Below are 18964 nucleotides of genomic sequence, written 5' to 3'. Positions count from 1 at the left end.
CGGAGGTTGCATGCCACCAGTGCCACATGTGGCAGGGGCAGGTGAGGATGCACACCACCAGTGCCACATGTGGCATGAGCAGGTGAGGAAGTACACCACCAGTGCCACATGTGGCATGAGCAGGAGAGGATGCCCACCACCAGTGCCACATGTGGCATTAGCAGGAGAGGCAGCACACCATCAGTGCCACATGTGGTGGGGGCAGGTGAGGATGCACACCACCAGTGCTACATGTGGCATGAGCAGGGGAGGATGCACATCACCAGTGCCACATGCGGCAGGGGCAGGTGAGGATGCACACTCCCAGTGCCACATGTGGCAGGTGAGGATGCACACCACAAATGCCACATGTGGCATGAGCAGGCGAGGAATCACCCCACCAGTGCCAAATTTGGCATGAGCAGGAGAGGATGCACACCGCCAGTGCCACATATGGCAGGGGCAGGTGAGGATGCACACCATCAGTGCCACATGTGGCATGAGCAGGAGAGGATGCACACCACCAGTGCCACATGTGGCATGAGCAGTAGAGGATGCACACCACCAGTGCCACATGTGGCATGAGCAGGAGAGGATGCACACCATCAGTGCCACATGTGGCATAAGCAGTAGAGGATGCACACCACCAGTGCCACATGTGGCGGGGGTAGGTGAGGATGCACACCACCAGTGCCACATGTGGCATGAGCAGGAGAGGATGCACACCACCAGTGCCACATGTGGCATGAGCAAGAGAGGATGCAGACCACCAGTGCCACATGTGGCAGGGGCAAGTGAGGATGCACACCACCAGTGCCACATGTGGCATGAGCAGGAGAGGATGCACACCACCAGTGCCACATGTGGCATGAGCGAGAGGATGCAGACCACCAGTGCCACATGTGGCAGGGGCAAGTGAGGATGCACACCACCAGTGTCACATGTGGTGTGGGCAGGTGAGAATGCACACCACCAGTGCCACATGTGGCATGAGCAGGTGAGGAAGCACACCACCAGTGCCAAATTTGGCATGAGCAGGAGAGGATGTACACCGCCAGTGCCACATGTGGCGTGGGCAGGTGAAGATTCACACCACCAGTGCCACATGTGGCAGGGGCAGCGGAGGTTGCATGCCACCAGTGCCACATGTGGCAGGGGCAGGTGAGGATGCACACCACCAGTGCCACATGTGGCATGAGCAGGTGAGGAAGTACACCACCAGTGCCACATGTGGCATGAGCAGGAGAGGATGCCCACCACCAGTGCCACATGTGGCATTAGCAGGAGAGGCAGCACACCATCAGTGCCACATGTGGTGGGGGCAGGTGAGGATGCACACCACCAGTGCTACATGTGGCATGAGCAGGGGAGGATGTACATCACCAGTGCCACATGCGGCAGGGGCAGGTGAGGATGCACACTCCCAGTGCCACATGTGGCAGGTGAGGATGCACACCACAAATGCCACATGTGGCATGAGCAGGCGAGGAAGCACCCCACCAGTGCCAAATTTGGCATGAGCAGGAGAGGATGCACACCGCCAGTGCCACATATGGCAGGGGCAGGTGAGGATGCACACCATCAGTGCCACATGTGGCATGAGCAGGAGAGGATGCACACCACCAGTGCCACATGTGGCATGAGCAGTAGAGGATGCACACCACCAGTGCCACATGTGGCATGAGCAGGAGAGGATGCACACCATCAGTGCCACATGTGGCATAAGCAGTAGAGGATGCACACCACCAGTGCCACATGTGGCGGGGGCAGGTGAGGATGCACACCACCAGTGCCACATGTGGCATGAGCAGGAGAGGATGCACACCACCAGTGCCACATGTGGCATGAGCAAGAGAGGATGCAGACCACCAGTGCCACATGTGGCAGGGGCAAGTGAGGATGCACACCACCAGTGCCACATGTGGCATGAGCAGGAGAGGATGCACACCACCAGTGCCACATGTGGCATGAGCGAGAGGATGCAGACCACCAGTGCCACATGTGGCAGGGGCAAGTGAGGATGCACACCACCAGTGTCACATGTGGTGTGGGCAGGTGAGAATGCACACCACCAGTGCCACATGTGGCATGAGCAAGTGAGGATGCACCACACCAGTGCCACATGTGGCAGGGGCAGGTGAGGATGCACACCACCAATGCCACATGTGGCAGGGGCAGGTGAGGATGCACACCACCAGTGCCACATGTGGCATGATCAGGTGAAGATGCACACCACCAGTGCCACATATGGCGGGGGCAGGTGAGGATGCACACCATCAGTGCCACATGTGGCATGAGCAGGTGAAGATACACACCACCAGTGCCACATGTGGCGGGGGCAGGTGAGGATGCACACCATCAGTGCCACATGTGGCATGAGCAGGAGAGGATGCACACCACCAGTGCCACATGTGGCGGGGGCAGGTGAAGATGCACACCACCAGTGCCACATGTGGCATGATCAGGTGAAGATGCACACCACCAGTACCACATATGGCATGGGCAGGTGATGATGCACACCATCAGTGCCTCATGTGGCATGACCAGGTGAAGATACACACCACCAGTGCCACATGTGGCATGAGCAGGTAAGGAAGCACACCACCAGTGCCACATGTGGCATGAGCAGTAGAGGATGCACACCACCAGTGCCACATGTGGCATGAGCAGGAGAGGAGGCACACCACCAGTGTCACATGTGGCATGAGCAGTAGAGGATGCACACCACCAGTGCCACATGTGGCGGGGGCAGGTGAGGATGCACACCACCAGTGCCACATGTGGCAATAACAGGAGAGGATGCACATCACCAGTGCCACATGTGGCATGAGCAGGGGAGGATGCACACCATCAGGGCCATATGTGGCGTGGGCAGGTGAGGGCGTTGTTGAGTAATATGTCTCCACCTCCTTTAGCAAAGGGAGTCACGTTGGATGCATGTTACTCTCTGGGCCCTCAGAACTGTTCACAGAGACCTCGCACCATCTGGGGTTTGGGCTGCATTTTAGATAACTCCAACTATACATTATAAATATAAGAATAAGAGTGATATTAAAACACAACGACTGCAGCAGCATCCAACATATGCATTAGAGTTCAGAGAGACCCTCGATATGAGACAGACCTCATCCTGGCGATGGGCGGCCTCACTTGCAGCCCCATACTTCAGTGCTGCCGCACTCCTCCGATAGCTGTCTCGCCCAACATAAGACAGCCCAGTGCACCCCTTGATGGCCTCAACAGGCCTAGCCTATCTGCAGTGAGTAGCTACCCATAACAATGGCATTTGTAATCCGCACATTGTGTTGTTCACAAATACAGCTGATGCCACACATTTACAGCTCCCTCTGAGAAGGCTGAGGCAACACTCTACCTGTCTATTAGAATGTCCCACAATGAAACCCTTTGCGAAACTGGACCCTGCCCTGGCCAAGGCTGTGCATTTATATGTTTGGAATGGTGTGCTCCCTTGAAAACAAATAAGCATTGTCAAAGCCAACAGGTTTGGGCTGAACTTTGAGACCTGGCTAAAACGTTTTTAAAAAAATGGCTCTCTGACTTCAATGCATTTATGAAATTAAGAAATGTATGTGTGATTGTTCAGCATATTTTTGAGGTGTAAAATAGTCTATCGTGCGTTGCATGGTAAGCACCCCACAGTAGGTGGAATCATACACCAAACAGCCATTAGCATGATTTGAAAGAAGAAATACTCATCTGGCCTAATCCAAAACCACTCTTTGTATATTTTAAGTATTTTTGTAACCGTAGGTCATGCAGTCAGCTACGCTGTCAAGCCAGACCTAGAAATAAACCCCGACCTACTCTTGCAAACCCAACAAGGCTAACGGGCAACTTAATGTCGTAGACATTCAATGACACGCCATAACAATTACAAGCATTGGCATAGCCAATAGGTCTCGTCTTTGGGGCCTTATAAGTGTTTAGTTATGCAGCACAATATCATTGGTGCAACAACATCAAGTGTTGCATGGCTAAACACTTATAAGGTCCCAAAGGCGAGACCTATTGGCTATGCCAATGCTTGTTTTGAGTGAGTGGCTCATGCAGGAATGCCAATGTGAGGTAGAGATGCTGCGAGTGATTTTTCAGGAGCCCCTGTGACATTGCGCCTCTTCAAATTGTATCTTGGGTCTGGTGTAATACTTCTAGCCCCTATTCCCGTCTTCTCGCACCCTATGCATCCTTAAATGTCCCATGTACAGCCAGGGTTGACACTCCTATTACTCCTGCCCTCCAGTGACACTTTACCTGTCACGGGTGGTGGTGGTGGGTGTGGTGGTGGCGGTGGATGTGGTGGTGGTGGACATGGTGGTGGTGGACATGGTGATGGTGGTGGATATGGTGGTGGACGTGGTGGTTGTGGATTTGGTGGTGGTGGTGGATGTGGTTGTGGTGGTGGATGTGGTGGTGGACGGGGACATGGTGGTGGTGGACGTGGTGGTGGATATGGTGGTGGGGGATGTGGTGGTGGTTGTGGTGGACATGTTGGTGGTGGACATGGTTGTGGTGGATGTGGGGGTGGTGGACATGGTGGTGGATGTGGTGGTGGTGGTGGACGTGGTAGTGGATGTGGTGGACGTGGTGGTGGACATGGTGGTAGTGGACGTGGTGGACATGGTGGTGGTGCTGGTGGTGGACATGGTGGTGGTGGTTGTGAATGTGGTGGACATGGTGGTGGTGGACGTGGTGGTGGTGGACGTGGTGGTGGTGGTGGACGTGGTGGTGGTGGTGGACGTGGTGGTGGTGGATGTGATGGTGGTGGTGGATGTTGTGGTGGTGGTGGACATGGACGTGGAGGTGGACATGGTGGTGGTGGACGTGGTGGTGGTGGACGTGTTGGTGGTGGACGTGGCGGTGGATGTGGTTGTGGTGGACGTGTTGGTGGACATGGTGGTGGTGGACATGGTAATGGTGGTGGACTTGGTGGTGGTGGACATGGTGGTGGTGGATATGGTGATGGTAGTGGACGTGGTGGTGGTGGACGTGGTGGTGGTGGATTTGGTAGTTGACGTGGTGGTGGTGGATGTGGGGGACGTGGTAGACACGGTGATGGTGGTGGAGGTGGTGGACATGGTGGTGGTGGAGGACATGGTGTGGTTGACGTGGTGGTGGTGGACGTGGTGGTGGACGTGGTGGTGGTGGTGGACGTGTTGGTGGTGGACATGGTGGTGGTGTACGTGGTGGTGGTCGTGGTGGACGTGGTGGTGGATGTGGTGGTGGCAGACATGGTGGTGGTGGATGTGGTGGTGGACGTAGTGGTGGTGGACATGGTGGTGGTGGAAGTGGTGGTGGTGGATGTGGTGGTGGTGGTGGACGTGGTGGTGGTGGTGGACATGGTGGTGGTATTGGCGGTGGACATGGTGGTGGTGGACATGGTGGTGGTGTTGGTGATGGACGTGGTGGTGGTGGATGAGGTGGTGGTGGTGGTGGACATGGTGGTGGTGGATGTGGTGGTGGTGGTGGTGGTGGACATGGTGGTGGACAGACATGGTGGTGGATGTGGTGGTGGTGGGCATGGTGGTGGTGGATGTGGTGGTGGACATGGTGGACTTGGTGGTGATGGACATGGTGGTGACGCGGTGGTGGTGGTGGTGGACGTAGTGGTGGTGGACGTGGTGGATGTGGTGGTGGTGGTGGTGCACGTGGTGGTGGTGGGGACATGGTGGTGGTGGACGTTGTGGTGGTGGTGGTGCTAGTGCGAGCGAAAGAAAGAGTGAGTGAGGGGGGAATGAAAAAAATAGCACGGCCCGCGTCAGATAGAGTACTGACACTGCTTGAGTTATTCAATGCACTTTATGCCCCGCAGCTGGTAGTAGGAAAGTAACAGTCAAACATAATGCAATGAATGTGATGGGACACTTTGGAGAGAGAGCCGTGCACGAGGGAAAACTTATAATGTGATATTTTAGGGCTTAGTAGTATCTGCCTTATATTGAGGCTATTGTTAATTGTCGTTACAAAGAAAATTGTAAGACGAATTGCTGTAAGAAAGAGAGAGAGAGTGAGAGACAGAGTGCGGGCGAAAGAGAGAGTGAGTGAGGGGAGGAATGAAAAAAAAACACGTCCCGCATTGTGTTTAATGACTGTGAATGACTAATGCTGAAACTCAAACAAGCAGCAGCTGTTTTCAAGCACACTCGTGCTTCTGGTGGCATCCGCCTTGCGGGAGCGAGCAGCGGCCAATTAGCACGCGTGCCGCTGCTCGCTCCCGCAAGGTGGATGCCACCACAAGCACGAGTGTGCTTGAAAAGGGGCAGACCGATGGCTAAAGGCCCTCCAAGGCAGCGCGCTGCCTCGGCGAGCGCTGCCTAGGTGAGACCTAACAATAACTGAACTTGTGAAACAAACGGAAAGTCAACTGCTGGAAGGGCACAAACAGCAACCAAACCATCTTTTACCATGACTCACCGTACAGGTTATCTAGAAAACGACTACTGCTGATTGTTCAGCGTTCATAAAAATGGAAGTGAACTATGTTTAACCTTTTTTCTCACAAATATATTGCCATACCATAATTATATGTTTAAACCCAAAGAAGCCTTCAGAAAGCACGTGGAGTAACCCTAGAAACACAGGCCTGCCAAAAACCCTAAAGTGTATAACAAACTGCCTGCCTGTTAACAATAAAACACCTCTGATTACTAAGAAAATGCAACATTGATGCTGTGCCTTGGATCTGTTACTGCAAATTAAAAATACAAAAAATCGAAAGTGGTGGCTGTTTAAACACATTCTCATCCAAACAGGCCTTGATTACTATTCAAATAGTGGATTCACATTTCACACAAGTGCTTGTTCCCTCCGACATATTCAACGTTGTGTTTGTAGGCTGGGCAGCTGTCTGCCTGATTTGTAATTACTAATGTTTTTAATATATACCGAGCATATTTGCTTCACTAAGATCTGCATTTCTATCTCACCTCACTCTATTGACTCTTTGATGTATCATTCCTACTTCTATGGAGTTCTTGCATTCTAATGCATGAGGGACTGTTTTACATCTCAAAAGTGCACTGAATTATCACACACTAAATAGACAGTTTGATGTATTATTCCGCCTTGTATGGAGTTCTTGCATTACAATGCATGAGGGACTGTTTTGCACTTCAATAGTGCACTGAATTATTACACACTACAATTTTATATCACATACGTGCTTTGTGTAAAGAAAGCAATCCTTTCTTGCTTTATTTCACTGCTGCAGGCTTTTTTAATCATGTGAGAAGCTCTGGCACACGCATGCATACTTGTGTATACACACCTACGCATGCATAAGCTCACAAACTGCAGCGCCTTAAATTAAAATAAGCATTGACAAAGTCAATAGGCCTGGCTTTAATGTGGTAACAGCAAAATACATGCTCTTTCCATGCGTTAGCACAGTAAAGTCAGACCTATTGGCTTTACCAGTGCTTGCTACTGTGTATGAGAGGGTCTCAGTGGACCATGAAGCAGCTAACACACGGCAGGGGCAGAGACACATAAGAAGATAACCCACTGCGATACTTCACAGGTAGTTAGGCCTCTCTTTTGCTGTTAGTGTGCAGTCCTCCCTTAGCCTTGGGGTTACCTGTGCACCACAGAAATCCTTTCATGAACAAATAAAGGTTGAGTTGGAAAGAAACTGTGTGTGGTAGTGTTGCGCAGCAAAGTGACAGAATCCTAAAAGCCTGTTGTTCACCTCACAATTAGCAGGCGCTGGTTGCTGGGGCTGTCTGTTTAGCACAATTATCCTACTGTTCGTTCTTCATTGCTGTGTGCTTTACCTCGCCATGGTTTGAAGGCAGCATGTTGGCGCTATAACACCACCTCAGGAAATAAAGGCACGTACATCTGCTGCAAGGTGCACCATCACACGGGTATAGCTCCTTTCAGAACTGTGCAGTGTGCTTCCTTTGGTAGCACCAGCTAACCTATAGCAACCCGTTGATTGCAGCTCAAGGGCAAAGTCCTGGTGGAATTTACAGTTGTCCAAACGGTTTCTACAGGGCCCAGTTGGTGTTGTATATGTTTTTTTGGACAGCGAAGTGACTACAGAAAACATTTCAGTTGAGTCTGTCACGTAAGACCATCATATGTTGGTCTTCCGGGGTGTTTATTTAGTTCCTTATTTCACAACTTCTCCTATAGATTCACCCAGTGCTTAATTTGTGCGGTGGTGTCTGGTGCTCGGCACCAGCACTCAATTGTCAACACCAACACTTTTTGCCGTCTGCCACAAGGTGGCTCTGTTTGCCTGAATTACAGATTAGCACAACAGTTGTTTGTTAATTCAAAATACATTACAAATGACCAATACCTGGAGTAAAAGCTAAATTGTTATGGCTTTGGGGCCTGGAACAGTCTGAATTGTCACTCTTGTATGAGTGTGATTGTTAGAAGCTGTGTTGATGATACTGTCGTTGGCAGCACTGGCAGGGGCGCGGGGTAGTGTGAGCTGCTGTAGCCTCCTGACGAGGGCCCAGGCACTTATTGATACACAAATTAAGCACTGGATTCATCGGTAGGGTGACCAGATTCTCAAAACAAAAAACGGGGACAGGTCATAGACATAGAAGTAGGACTACGGTTTGCAGTAACCATCGACATAAAGGTAGGACTATTTGACAGCTGCCATGGACATAGAAAAAGGACTATAAAGACAGCTCCCTCCACAGACCGAGATGAAGCAATACAGACGACAAATCAGAGGTCTTTTATTGGCTGTAACCATTAATTCCATTTAAACAGACTTTGCCTCAAAATTTGCTATAGTTGGTGACCACGGCTTTAGTGCTGGTGGCGCCCTGTGCGACAGTGTTTGTTGGTGCCCCCCCAAGACCACCTCCACCACGGATTCTCTCACTAGCACCCTTTAACAGTGACCAAGTCTCCATAACCACACTCTCTCAGATGCATTGAATTAGTTATATAGCGCCACTCATACCAGTGTAGGGTGTCCGAGCACTTCGCATCACACACACATTACACAGAGACAATCAATCATGCATGTGTAATCAGTGTATAGGAAATGTTACATAAGCCAAAGGACTAAAAGTGTAGGTAGTCACATGTCATCCATACTGGTAGGCAGTATAGTTTAAGAGTGCTTTGTGTGGAGAAGCACAAACGCAGAGTCGAAAAAGAAACAGCATAGTTGGGAGTTTTCTTTAATAATAAGAATCGATTTCTAGCCAAATTATGCCTTTTTGCAACATTAATCAATGCTCTAATAATGTATACTTTGCAGTGTGTATGCAGTTCTAGGATGAAAGTTAATAGCTCACTATTCTATATCAGGACTTTAAGTTATAAATTGCAAGTAACAAAAGGATATCTCTTTTGAAAGCAGTAATCTGCTGATCTGTTTACATCATACGCACTCTGTAATCTACTTGGTACAGGTTCTTTGCAGCAGGCATGTTAACCCTCTACACTAACTTCACCGAAGTCAAAACCTCAACTATACAAAATGCTGATCTCTCTCCAGGAAGATTATTAATCACACGAGTTATCTTGACATTTATGTGAGGCCTGGTAATTGTTGGGGGTAAAGAAATGCTGCAGCAGGTGCTTCAAAAGCATAATAAACTTTAAAACACGGCGCCCCCAGGAAGCCAGCACCCGGTGCGGTGGCACCGCTCGCACCGCCCTAAAGCCGGCCCTGGACACGAAGTACAAACAGGTTACTGTTTCTAAACAAGGATATAAGCAGGTCCTGCAAGTAGGCTTTTACAAAATAAAGACATTCAAAGACGCACTGCCATCAGTAGCTGTTGGAGCAGGAGCGCTGCATTAACAAAACAAAGGTATCTCTGGAAGCACCCTAAGTGACTGGCATTCAGGTGTGAATGTATGCAGATTGCATCCTTTGACTTCTCGGCCTGGAGACAGAGGTCACATTCAAAGCGCTGAACCTTGCGCTGTGGAATGAAAGGAGCACCTCTCCCCACCCCCCCATCCCATTCAAAGCCCGATTTCCCTTCCTGCTACAACGCTCACCTAAACGTCACGCTTTAATCAGTGCAAAGAGAGCATGCACGCGCATGCTCAAACAACCGAAACAAATGAAAAACCGGGACATGTGTATGTTTAACCCGGACACTGTTTAAAAACCCGGACATTTCATTGAATTGGAGAAAAGTGTCGGGACACGGGGACACTTCTCCAAAAACGGGGACCGTCCGGGGAAAACCGGGACGTCTGGTCACCCTATTCATCGGGGCACCAGCAGCTCGTTGAAGGTTTGCCTTCAGTTTCAGACAAAACCCGAGAACGATGCGCAGTGGGAACAAACCTCAACTGTTCATTGGCTCCAGAGGCCAACAGTTCACCTGGTTGTTTATGAAATGACGCCCGTTGCCCTTCCCCCTGACGTCTGCCCACGTGAAAAGCAAAGAAGGGGCGGGGCCAAAGGGCCAGTGTAGTACAGGCCCTCTGTCTACAGTCTAGTCACAGTGGCTCAGGCCACGTGCAACTTTTTCCCAGTCTGTTGATGCTTAAAAGCGGTTCAATCACGTCCTCGAGAATGTGGGGGTCGGATTCCTTAGCACACACCACGCAAAGGATGCCGGTTCTGAATTTTTGGAGCCGTTCACGTCATATTCAACATTGAGTACTAATGATTTTAAAAGCAAATTCCTCAACGATCGGGTTGTCCCCTCGAGCTACACATTTCTCACCCCTCCTCCCCCTCCCCCTCCTCACGACTTACAAGAAAATCTGATCCGCTGAGATAATGTGTTTTCAGCTTTAACACATGGCTGTGAATAAACCCACTGTGAGAGCCCATCCGAGGAAAGTTTTTGAGAATATTAATTTTGTCTGTTGGTTTTAGACACAGGTCCTAAGGATAATGTTTTCATAATAACTCAACCGCACTTGGTTAATCGCTCCCTGAACGGTGAGAGCTTGAGCCAGACCCTGCACAGAAACTAGTTACATTTGTACAGTGCAGACTACTTCTAGAGACCCCTTGGCAGCGTGCACCCATGGGTTCTAGTCTAGAACAAGGCGGCTTCAGTTGGCACCTGATTGTCGAAATGAAATATATGCCAGGTGGTCTGACAAGGAGCCCTTTGGAGGCCATTGCGGTTTTTGGCTGCCTGTAGGACACAATACCTTCCATTTTAAGAAGAAAGTTTAAAGGGGTACAGAGAGGAGGAATCCATGTGAACTTCCTAGTTGAGGGAAGAGAGGATATCTGGAATTCCTCCTAAAAAGGTACTTGGGAGCTATATTATTCTGGGATTTCAAAGCCAGAAAAGGCACCTTGAAACTTACAAGGCATTGGTAGCCAGTGGAGAAATATTCTGGCTTCTGACACACAACCACATTTTATCAGCCCACAAACAAGAGTTGAAGACTTCGAGTCTGAGTATTTGAAGTTAAAAGGTCCCAGTAAAAGATGTTGGCATGGTCTAATATCAAACATATTCTCATATCGCAGCTGTATATTTCATTGACTATAAGGACACCGCTTGTAGCAGTTTGTGTAACTAGAAGAAGCAGCTACTTATAACAGAATTAATTTGGGAGCAAAAAGTCAACTCTTTGTTTAAAAAAAAGCCCCCTACGTTTTTAGGTTTTCAGATATGGTCATGTTTGTTTGCAGAGTAGAGTATGCTACGTCTGTCTTAGGATCATTCAGTCACTAACTGAAATGGTCTAAGACAAGTGGGGGTAACATAAAATAATACAGCCATCTGCAGAATGTGTTGAGGGGCCCCTAAGTCTCCCCTCTCTCACAAATGGTCATCCACATTGGGCCCCATGAAGGGTTGGGGGCCCACTGTGTCACAGTGGCAGCATGGGCCTGTGTTATGCCCCTGTTTACAACTCTACATGAAACGGGTTGAGATTGTTGCCTTTGCTTGCCATGGTGATGGAGACAAGGGTGTTGTCGCCGTGGGTGGCGTGGATACCACAAGTGTTTTGAGGATATTACTGAAAGGTGGCTTGGTAAACATTGAAGTGTGGAGGCTATCATGGTGAGCTGAATGGGGCACTGTGAGGAAACAAAACCCTATTGGAGACAAGGATCTGTGGAATGAAGTGTTAGCTTGTGGACATCCATGTCTGAAGGACATGGTGGTCCTAAACCCCCTAGATGTCACCATTTAGAGCACCTTCACCAGTAACAGCCCAAACCACCATCTTACAGTATGGGAACAACTTCTCAAAATACATTAAAATGCTCTCTCTCTGTTTCAGTTCTGAACCCAAACTGATGTAAGGCGTGACATAAACAAATGTGGAAGAATTCCTGCAATAATCAATACTATTTTTAGCAGCTTAGAAATTACAACAAGAACAGTGATTGGCCTACACTTGGCCTGCACTGACTTGCCTAGATTGAGATTTTCTGACAAGCATACTATCCCTGAGGGAAGGAGAACCCAACACTTGAGTTGCTTTTGCTTAAGATAATACAGAGTAAAGTACTGAAAAGCGATGCAGTTCGAGAAGGCAGTCAAGGAATGCATCCAATAGTCTCCCTGTTTAATGGAGGATAAAAGGTGGACAACTCTACTCTCTCCAACTCAAGCTGAAAAGGGAGCAGGGAAGTCTTTGCAGAGTACCAATGTGGGAGGCAGTGCTCTAGGCCTGGAGGCCTGGACTCCTGGACTCCTGCCTCTATGTATCAACGAAGAAAGAGTTCACCTTGGCATGCAGCGGTTAGGAGGGCACTGTGTGCTTGGAGAAGGAAGAAGGAAATGCAAACAGCAACCAAGATTGCGTACAAGCTTTCTCAACTAAGCACCTGCTTTGCTATGTGGCTATCATCTGTATAGAGCCTAGCTAACGCTGGGCTGGCTTTGTAGCGCTTTCTGTAGCCCTTGGTGACCTTCTAAACAGTTCTGCATGTTGAGAATCAGCTGTAGTGTGAAGGGGTATGTTCACTTATTGCTTCAGAGCGGAGTAGGTTTTGTGGTTTTCGGTTTATGATGGTTTCTACCATTCTTAGATATCTCATATTCTTAAGAGGCGCAATTACAAAGGGCTGTGACATGGTTTTGAGTTCTCCAACTATGAGCGTATCCGAGTTCACCCACCATGATGAGGCTTGTACAGTGTGAGTAGGGGTGGGCAGCAAACGCACTTGGCTTTCTTACTGAATTGAATTTTAATTGTACTGAATTTATTGTATACAATTACTTAAAATCGTTATAAATAATTTACAGCAATAACAGGAATGGAAACATGTTAACAATGGAAAAATCAATATATAGACAATAAATAAATTAGCTAAAAAGAACAATCATAAAATGAATTCGCCAAAATCTTTTTATGCAGTCCATAAATCCATCATGCCCCCTTTTCTTCCGAACAGAACGTGTCAAAGCCATCAGTGTGTCAAAGCCATCAATTTCCTATTTCCATGCAGTATTTGCCATTAGGCAGTCGTTTCATAGTCATTGTGCTGCCTATAATAAATGAGCTGGGTGGGAACGTTACTCCCACTTGAGTCGTTTTACAATGTGTGTGGCAGGTCACCTTAAAATAACTTTAGTTGTTTGGAATTATTCAGAGCGTTAAATCTGGTCGAATCTATTTTAATACATTTTCCAAATCTTACTGACTTTTAATGCCAAAGAAGTACATCGACAACCCCAGACTCTAATGTGAGGTGGACGACTGACCACTGATGCAAGCGCCTGTCTCTTCCGGGTCAGAGGGCATTTGCTGGACATCTATTTCATGCCGTGCGGTCATTTCATATTAACAATGTCCCCTCAGATAATGACGAGAACCGATGTCTCGTGAAGTGTGCACGTTCCTGCATCCCTGGCTGCGCCTTTCCCAGCAAGCTGGGGGTCAACAACCTGCTTCAGACGCGCAACCCATTCCAGCATGGTTGGCTTTCCCCGAACAGCGGGGCATTGTTACTCGGCCTCTCCGTGTATAACAATGCTGCACGTTTACTGCGTGCACAAGTCTGCACATTATCATAGTATGCAAGCACCGCGTGGGGGCGAGGGCTGCCATCAGCTGCTGCTGCCGCTGCTTTGCTGACGCCTCTGAGGGAATCCATCTGGTGGCGGGAGGCCCCCTCTCCCTCGGTGGCAGGAATACCCACCAAGCCTTGGCAACAGCACCGCGGTGCCTCAAGCCAGAGGCGCTGTCGACGCGGGAACTAGGGGTTCTGGGGTGTCGGGCAGTTCAAACGTGGCTAGTTCGGTGGAAAAGCAGGGTCTGAACTTAGCCCCGGGGTTGTAATTTACCTTACATTTGGAGGCAGGTATGAATGAATCGATCTAAAGTTTTGGAAAATTCTGAATTTAACTCGATAAATAACAACTCTGGGTCGTCCTCTGCAGGCTAACGAACACAAGAGAGGGCAAGATCTCATGGCGTTAACGTGAAACTGAAATGGTTTCCTATCCTTTTGTGAGTGCATGTGTGCTTGGAAACGGGCCCCGAGGTGATCCGTCCAATGGCATAGACCTATGTGCCCTATGATGCTGACAGTGACATTGTGTGCACTGAGATCCTGGTGACCAGCACTGTGTGCACAAAAACCCAGGGCTGGTACGGTTTACAATGAGATCCCGGGGTCGACGCTTTGTGTCTGAGACCCAGGGGGCTGACAGTGTGTGCACTGAACGCCCCTCCCCGCTGACCCGGTCTGCACTAAGACCCTGGGGCAGTGTCTGCAGGCACTAAACCCTGAGACTGACGCTCTGTGCACTAAGACCGTAGGGCAGTCACTGTGTGCACTAAGACCATGCGGCCGAAGCTGTGTGCACGGAGACGATGCTGTGTGCACTAAGACCCTGGCGACTTACAGTGTGTGCCCTAAAACTCTGGGGCAGGCTCTGTGTGCACTAAAACTTGGGGCAGACACTGCGTGCATAAGACTCTGGTGGCAGACGCTCTGTGTGTACTGAGGTCCTGGTGGCTGACACTGTATGCACTACTGACACCATGCTGACTGACTCTGTGTGCACGAAGGCCCCGGGACAGACGCTATGTGCACTGGGACCCCGATGCAGACCTTATGTGCACTAAGACCTGGTGGTATCGCTATGTGCACTCAGACCTGGTGGGTAACCCTGGTGGCCGACACTGTATGCATTAAGATCCCGGTGGCCGACACTGGACTATGAACTGAGATCCCAGTGGCTGACACTGGACTATGAACTGAGATCCCAGTGGCTGACACTGGACTATGAACTAACTGGACTATGAACTAAGATCCTGGTGACTGACACTGGACTATGAACTAACTGGACTATGAACTAAGATCCTGGTGACTGACACTGGACTATGAACTAAGATCACGGTGGCTGACACTGGACTATGAACTGAGATCCTGGTGGCTGACACTGGACTATGAACTAAGATCACGGTGGCTGACACTGGACTATGAACTGAGATCCTGGTGACTGACACTGGACTATGAACTAAGATCACGGTGGCTGACACTGGACTATGAACTGAGATCCTGGTGACTGACACTGGACTATGAACTAAGATCACGGTGGCTGACACTGGACTATGAACTGAGATCCTGGTGACTGACACTGGACTATGAACTAAGATCACGGTGGCTGACACTGGACTATGAACTGAGATCCTGGTGGCTGACACTGGACTATGAACTAAGATCACGGTGGCTGACACTGGACTATGAACTGAGATCCTGGTGGCTGACACTGGACTATGAACTAAGATCCTGATGGCTGACACTGGACTATGAACTAAGATCACGGTGGCTGACACTGGACTATGAACTGAGATCCCAGTGGCTGACACTGGACTATGAACTGAGATCCCAGTGGCTGACACTGGACTATGAGCTAACTGGACTATGAACTAAGATCCTGGTGACTGACACTGGACTATGAACTAAGATCACGGTGGCTGACACTGGACTATGAACTGAGATCCTGGTGGCTGACACTGGACTATGAACTAAGATCACGGTGGCTGACACTGGACTATGAACTGAGATCCTGGTCGCTGACACTGGACTATGAACTAAGATCCTGATGGCTGACACTGGACTATGAACTAAGATCACGGTGACTGACACTGTGTGTACCATTAAAACCACGGGAACTGATTGTGTGCGCCTGAAGGCCCTGGTGCAGGCGCTATGTGCACCAAGACACTGGAGCAGAACCTCTGTGCGCTAGGACTGTGGGATAGATGCTGTGTCCACTACACCCCTGTGTAACTCCCTCCCCATCGTGAAAGGGGTGGGTTCTCAGACACTGAGGTGTGTGGCCTGCGTCCAGGGGAGGAGAGGGCACACCTGGTTCTCAGTTCACACCCAGGCTCTCAGCTTCTGGGCAGCATGTCATGAGCCCTGGGCTACCTAAGACCCTCCCTCCCGCTCCCCCTCCCTAAGGTCATACAAGGCACTACGCCGGTAGCCTCTCCAGAGGCGAGTGGGCACTGCAGACCCAGTGTGTCCCCAGGCTCGGGACACCTTGCACCCTGGCCGGACCGCAGCCGTCTTGGGCAGTGGGCTACGTCTGTGACCTCCCCCTAAATGCCACTATGCCAATGAGCAACATTTAACATTGTAATCTTTATTGTCTGATTGATAAAAATCATGACAAAAATATTTCCTATCTATACCCATGAGTAATGGACGGTGGGTAGGGGGGTCGGAAACCAAGGGCACGTCTGAATTGCACCCCCCCCCCCCCCAGTATTCGATGTAGTGGTCAAGGCTGACTTGAGATATAACAACACGAACACATGGTGTGCTCCTGGGCATATTACTATGTCTCAATGTGCCCCAGTTCTATGATGATCCGGAAACCATGAGCTCATATTAACACGAAAATGCCCAGTGCAGCTCCTGGCAGGCACGGTTCAATGTGCTATATTCACGGCACCTTTAGCTTCGGTGCCAAGGGCGGCAGACAGCGCAGAGACTTTCCAGGCTACAGTTTATGCAAGCGATGTCGGTCAAAATCTGGGTCCAGCTTAAACTGCCCTCTAAATGCACCAATGGGGTTAAAGCTTGGGGTCTCGCAGGTGGTCAGCTGGCTGGCAGCGCACCCTCCACGGTTCTACCGGAGCAAAGTGCTTGTCTGAGGGCACCCGGGCACACCAGCAGGCTCGCTGACAGTGAGCTTAGGAGTAAAACAGAAGCTGCGGGACGCCAGAGTTTGCAGTGTCTGTAAAAAGTTAGTTAACAGCGTGGATTTGCGCAGGGGGCGGCGGGGCCCTCCGCGAAGACACCTCCTGATCCAGGGTACGTACCTGGTCCCGGGGGCGTCCCTTCCGAGCAGCTGCAGCAGCAGGCGGTCAGCAGTCCGACGAGGAGCAGGGGGGCTGTCGAAGAGCTCGGGTGCCGCATCCTGGGCTGTGGGGGGCAGCACTCGCACTGAACTGCCACTTAATGCCTTGCATGGGGCGGTTAGGGACAGTGAACCCTGGGGAGGGGGTGGGCAGCGGGGGAGGCTCTGCGTGCAGCGGCGGTGTGTGTGGGGGGGAGGGGGGTGCACAGCCTCCTCACCGGCTGCTGTTTGTGAGTGAGAGTGCAGCCAGTGGGGACCCCAGGCTGCAGTTCTGCCTCCCCGGTGGGCGCTGTGTGACCAACGGGCAGGGACGGCCCCTTCTGTCCAGGGATTTCCCAGCGCCCCTCCTTCCCAGCCGGCTCACTTTCACTAGCTCCTATGCACACAGCTCGGGACAAAGGACCTCAGGGTTGGGGACTTGCAGGCAGAAGAGCTCTCCTACCACCTTTGTTCTTCCCCCGCTGCAGCCATTGCCCCCGCCATCACCGGCTTTCTCTCTGCCCGGCTACATCTCAAAGACCTCCGAAGGCAACGCCCAGAAAACTTCGCAGAAAGTCTGGGAACTTCAAAGAAAGTCAAGAGGCTTCAAAGAAGTCAAACTTACTTCAAAGAAAGTGTAAACGGCCTAACAGAATGTATAAAACTGCGAGGAAAAGTTCCCCGACTTTCTGATAAACTTTCCATTCAGCTCAAAGAAGTGCTTGGCATCCATGGAAACGCCTTCTGGGAGCTATAGTATTCTAGGATGCAAGCACAGCTGAAGTTGAGGGGCTCAGTCTCCCGGTGCCGGTCCAGGCAGGGGCTGCACAGGCGTGCGTAGGAGGGGGTATTAGCTTGGAAGGGCAGAGCTAGCTGGGAGTTAAAGCTCAGATGGGGAAGTGGCAGCAGAAAGGAGGGCAGCTCGAAGTGCCATAGGAGAGCAGAGAAGGGTCGTTTTGTTCTGTTGTGTGAGAGCTGAATCAGGAGAGTGCGGCTCGGCTGGCTGCCCTGGCTCTGTTTCCAGGAGCTAGGCACACATAAGGACAAGACAGAAGGAATTCCCTTCCAAGGAGGCAGACGCTTTCATCTGCCAAGCTCTGGAATCATTGATGTAAGGGCTCCACCATGTGTCGAAATATAGAGCTGCAAGTGTTGAAATATCGCGCACTCCCTTTTAATCTCTGATGTGTATTGAGTTTACTCGAGTAGCGGCGTGCTGCTAGAGGAGCGACCCCTGAACCAAGGTCGAAGAAATAACGAGAGTTGCACTATCCCTGCTAGGGTGGTGTCCCTCTATGCGCACAGCATTGTGGGGTAACGAAGTTACCAAAATTCGTTTTAGTTAAACCAAAGTTCATTTATTCATGGTTGAAAAGTTGAAATTCATTATTCCATATGACAAATTATGGCATGTTGAGTCAACAAAGGTACTGATGGATATCCTCTATGCATTTCGGGTAAAAACCCTTCGTCAGGAGGAATCCTGTAAACAGAAACAGGAGAAAAAGTTGCATATCCCCTAATCGGGTTTGTATTCCATTGAAATTAAAATGTTAAAAATGTAGAAAATGAGAAAAATATGTATCCCAGATATCAAGCTCCGAAAAAGTGCACAACGGAACAGTGTTAGAAAGAACTACGCAAACCATATTGGAAATTACACCCGAGTGACCCGGTGTTTTTCTGAAAATTTACCGCGTGTGACTCAAGTAGCAAAACAAATACAATGATAGCAGCGTATT

The 18964-nt window shown here is 50.0% G+C and overlaps 1 protein-coding gene across 1 annotated transcript in view; it reads right to left on the bottom strand.

Moving 5' to 3' along the window:
• ADAMTS7 (ADAM metallopeptidase with thrombospondin type 1 motif 7) overlaps positions 1-18237 on the bottom strand; it is a 487405-nt gene extending 469168 nt beyond the window's left edge. The window contains exon 1 of the mRNA XM_085644679.1: positions 17206-18237. Coding sequence (XP_085500805.1) covers positions 17206-17302 — 97 coding nt within the window. The 5' untranslated portion in view covers positions 17303-18237. The remainder of the gene's footprint in view (positions 1-17205) is intronic.
• Between the last annotated feature and the right edge of the window lie 727 nt (positions 18238-18964).

Source organism: Triturus cristatus, chromosome 3_1 (genome assembly GCF_964204655.1).
Source record: "Triturus cristatus chromosome 3_1, aTriCri1.1, whole genome shotgun sequence".
In the NCBI taxonomy this organism is placed as follows: domain Eukaryota; kingdom Metazoa; phylum Chordata; class Amphibia; order Caudata; family Salamandridae; genus Triturus; species Triturus cristatus.
Note: the sequence above shows the minus strand (reverse complement) of the source record. Positions and strands in the feature narration are given on the sequence as shown.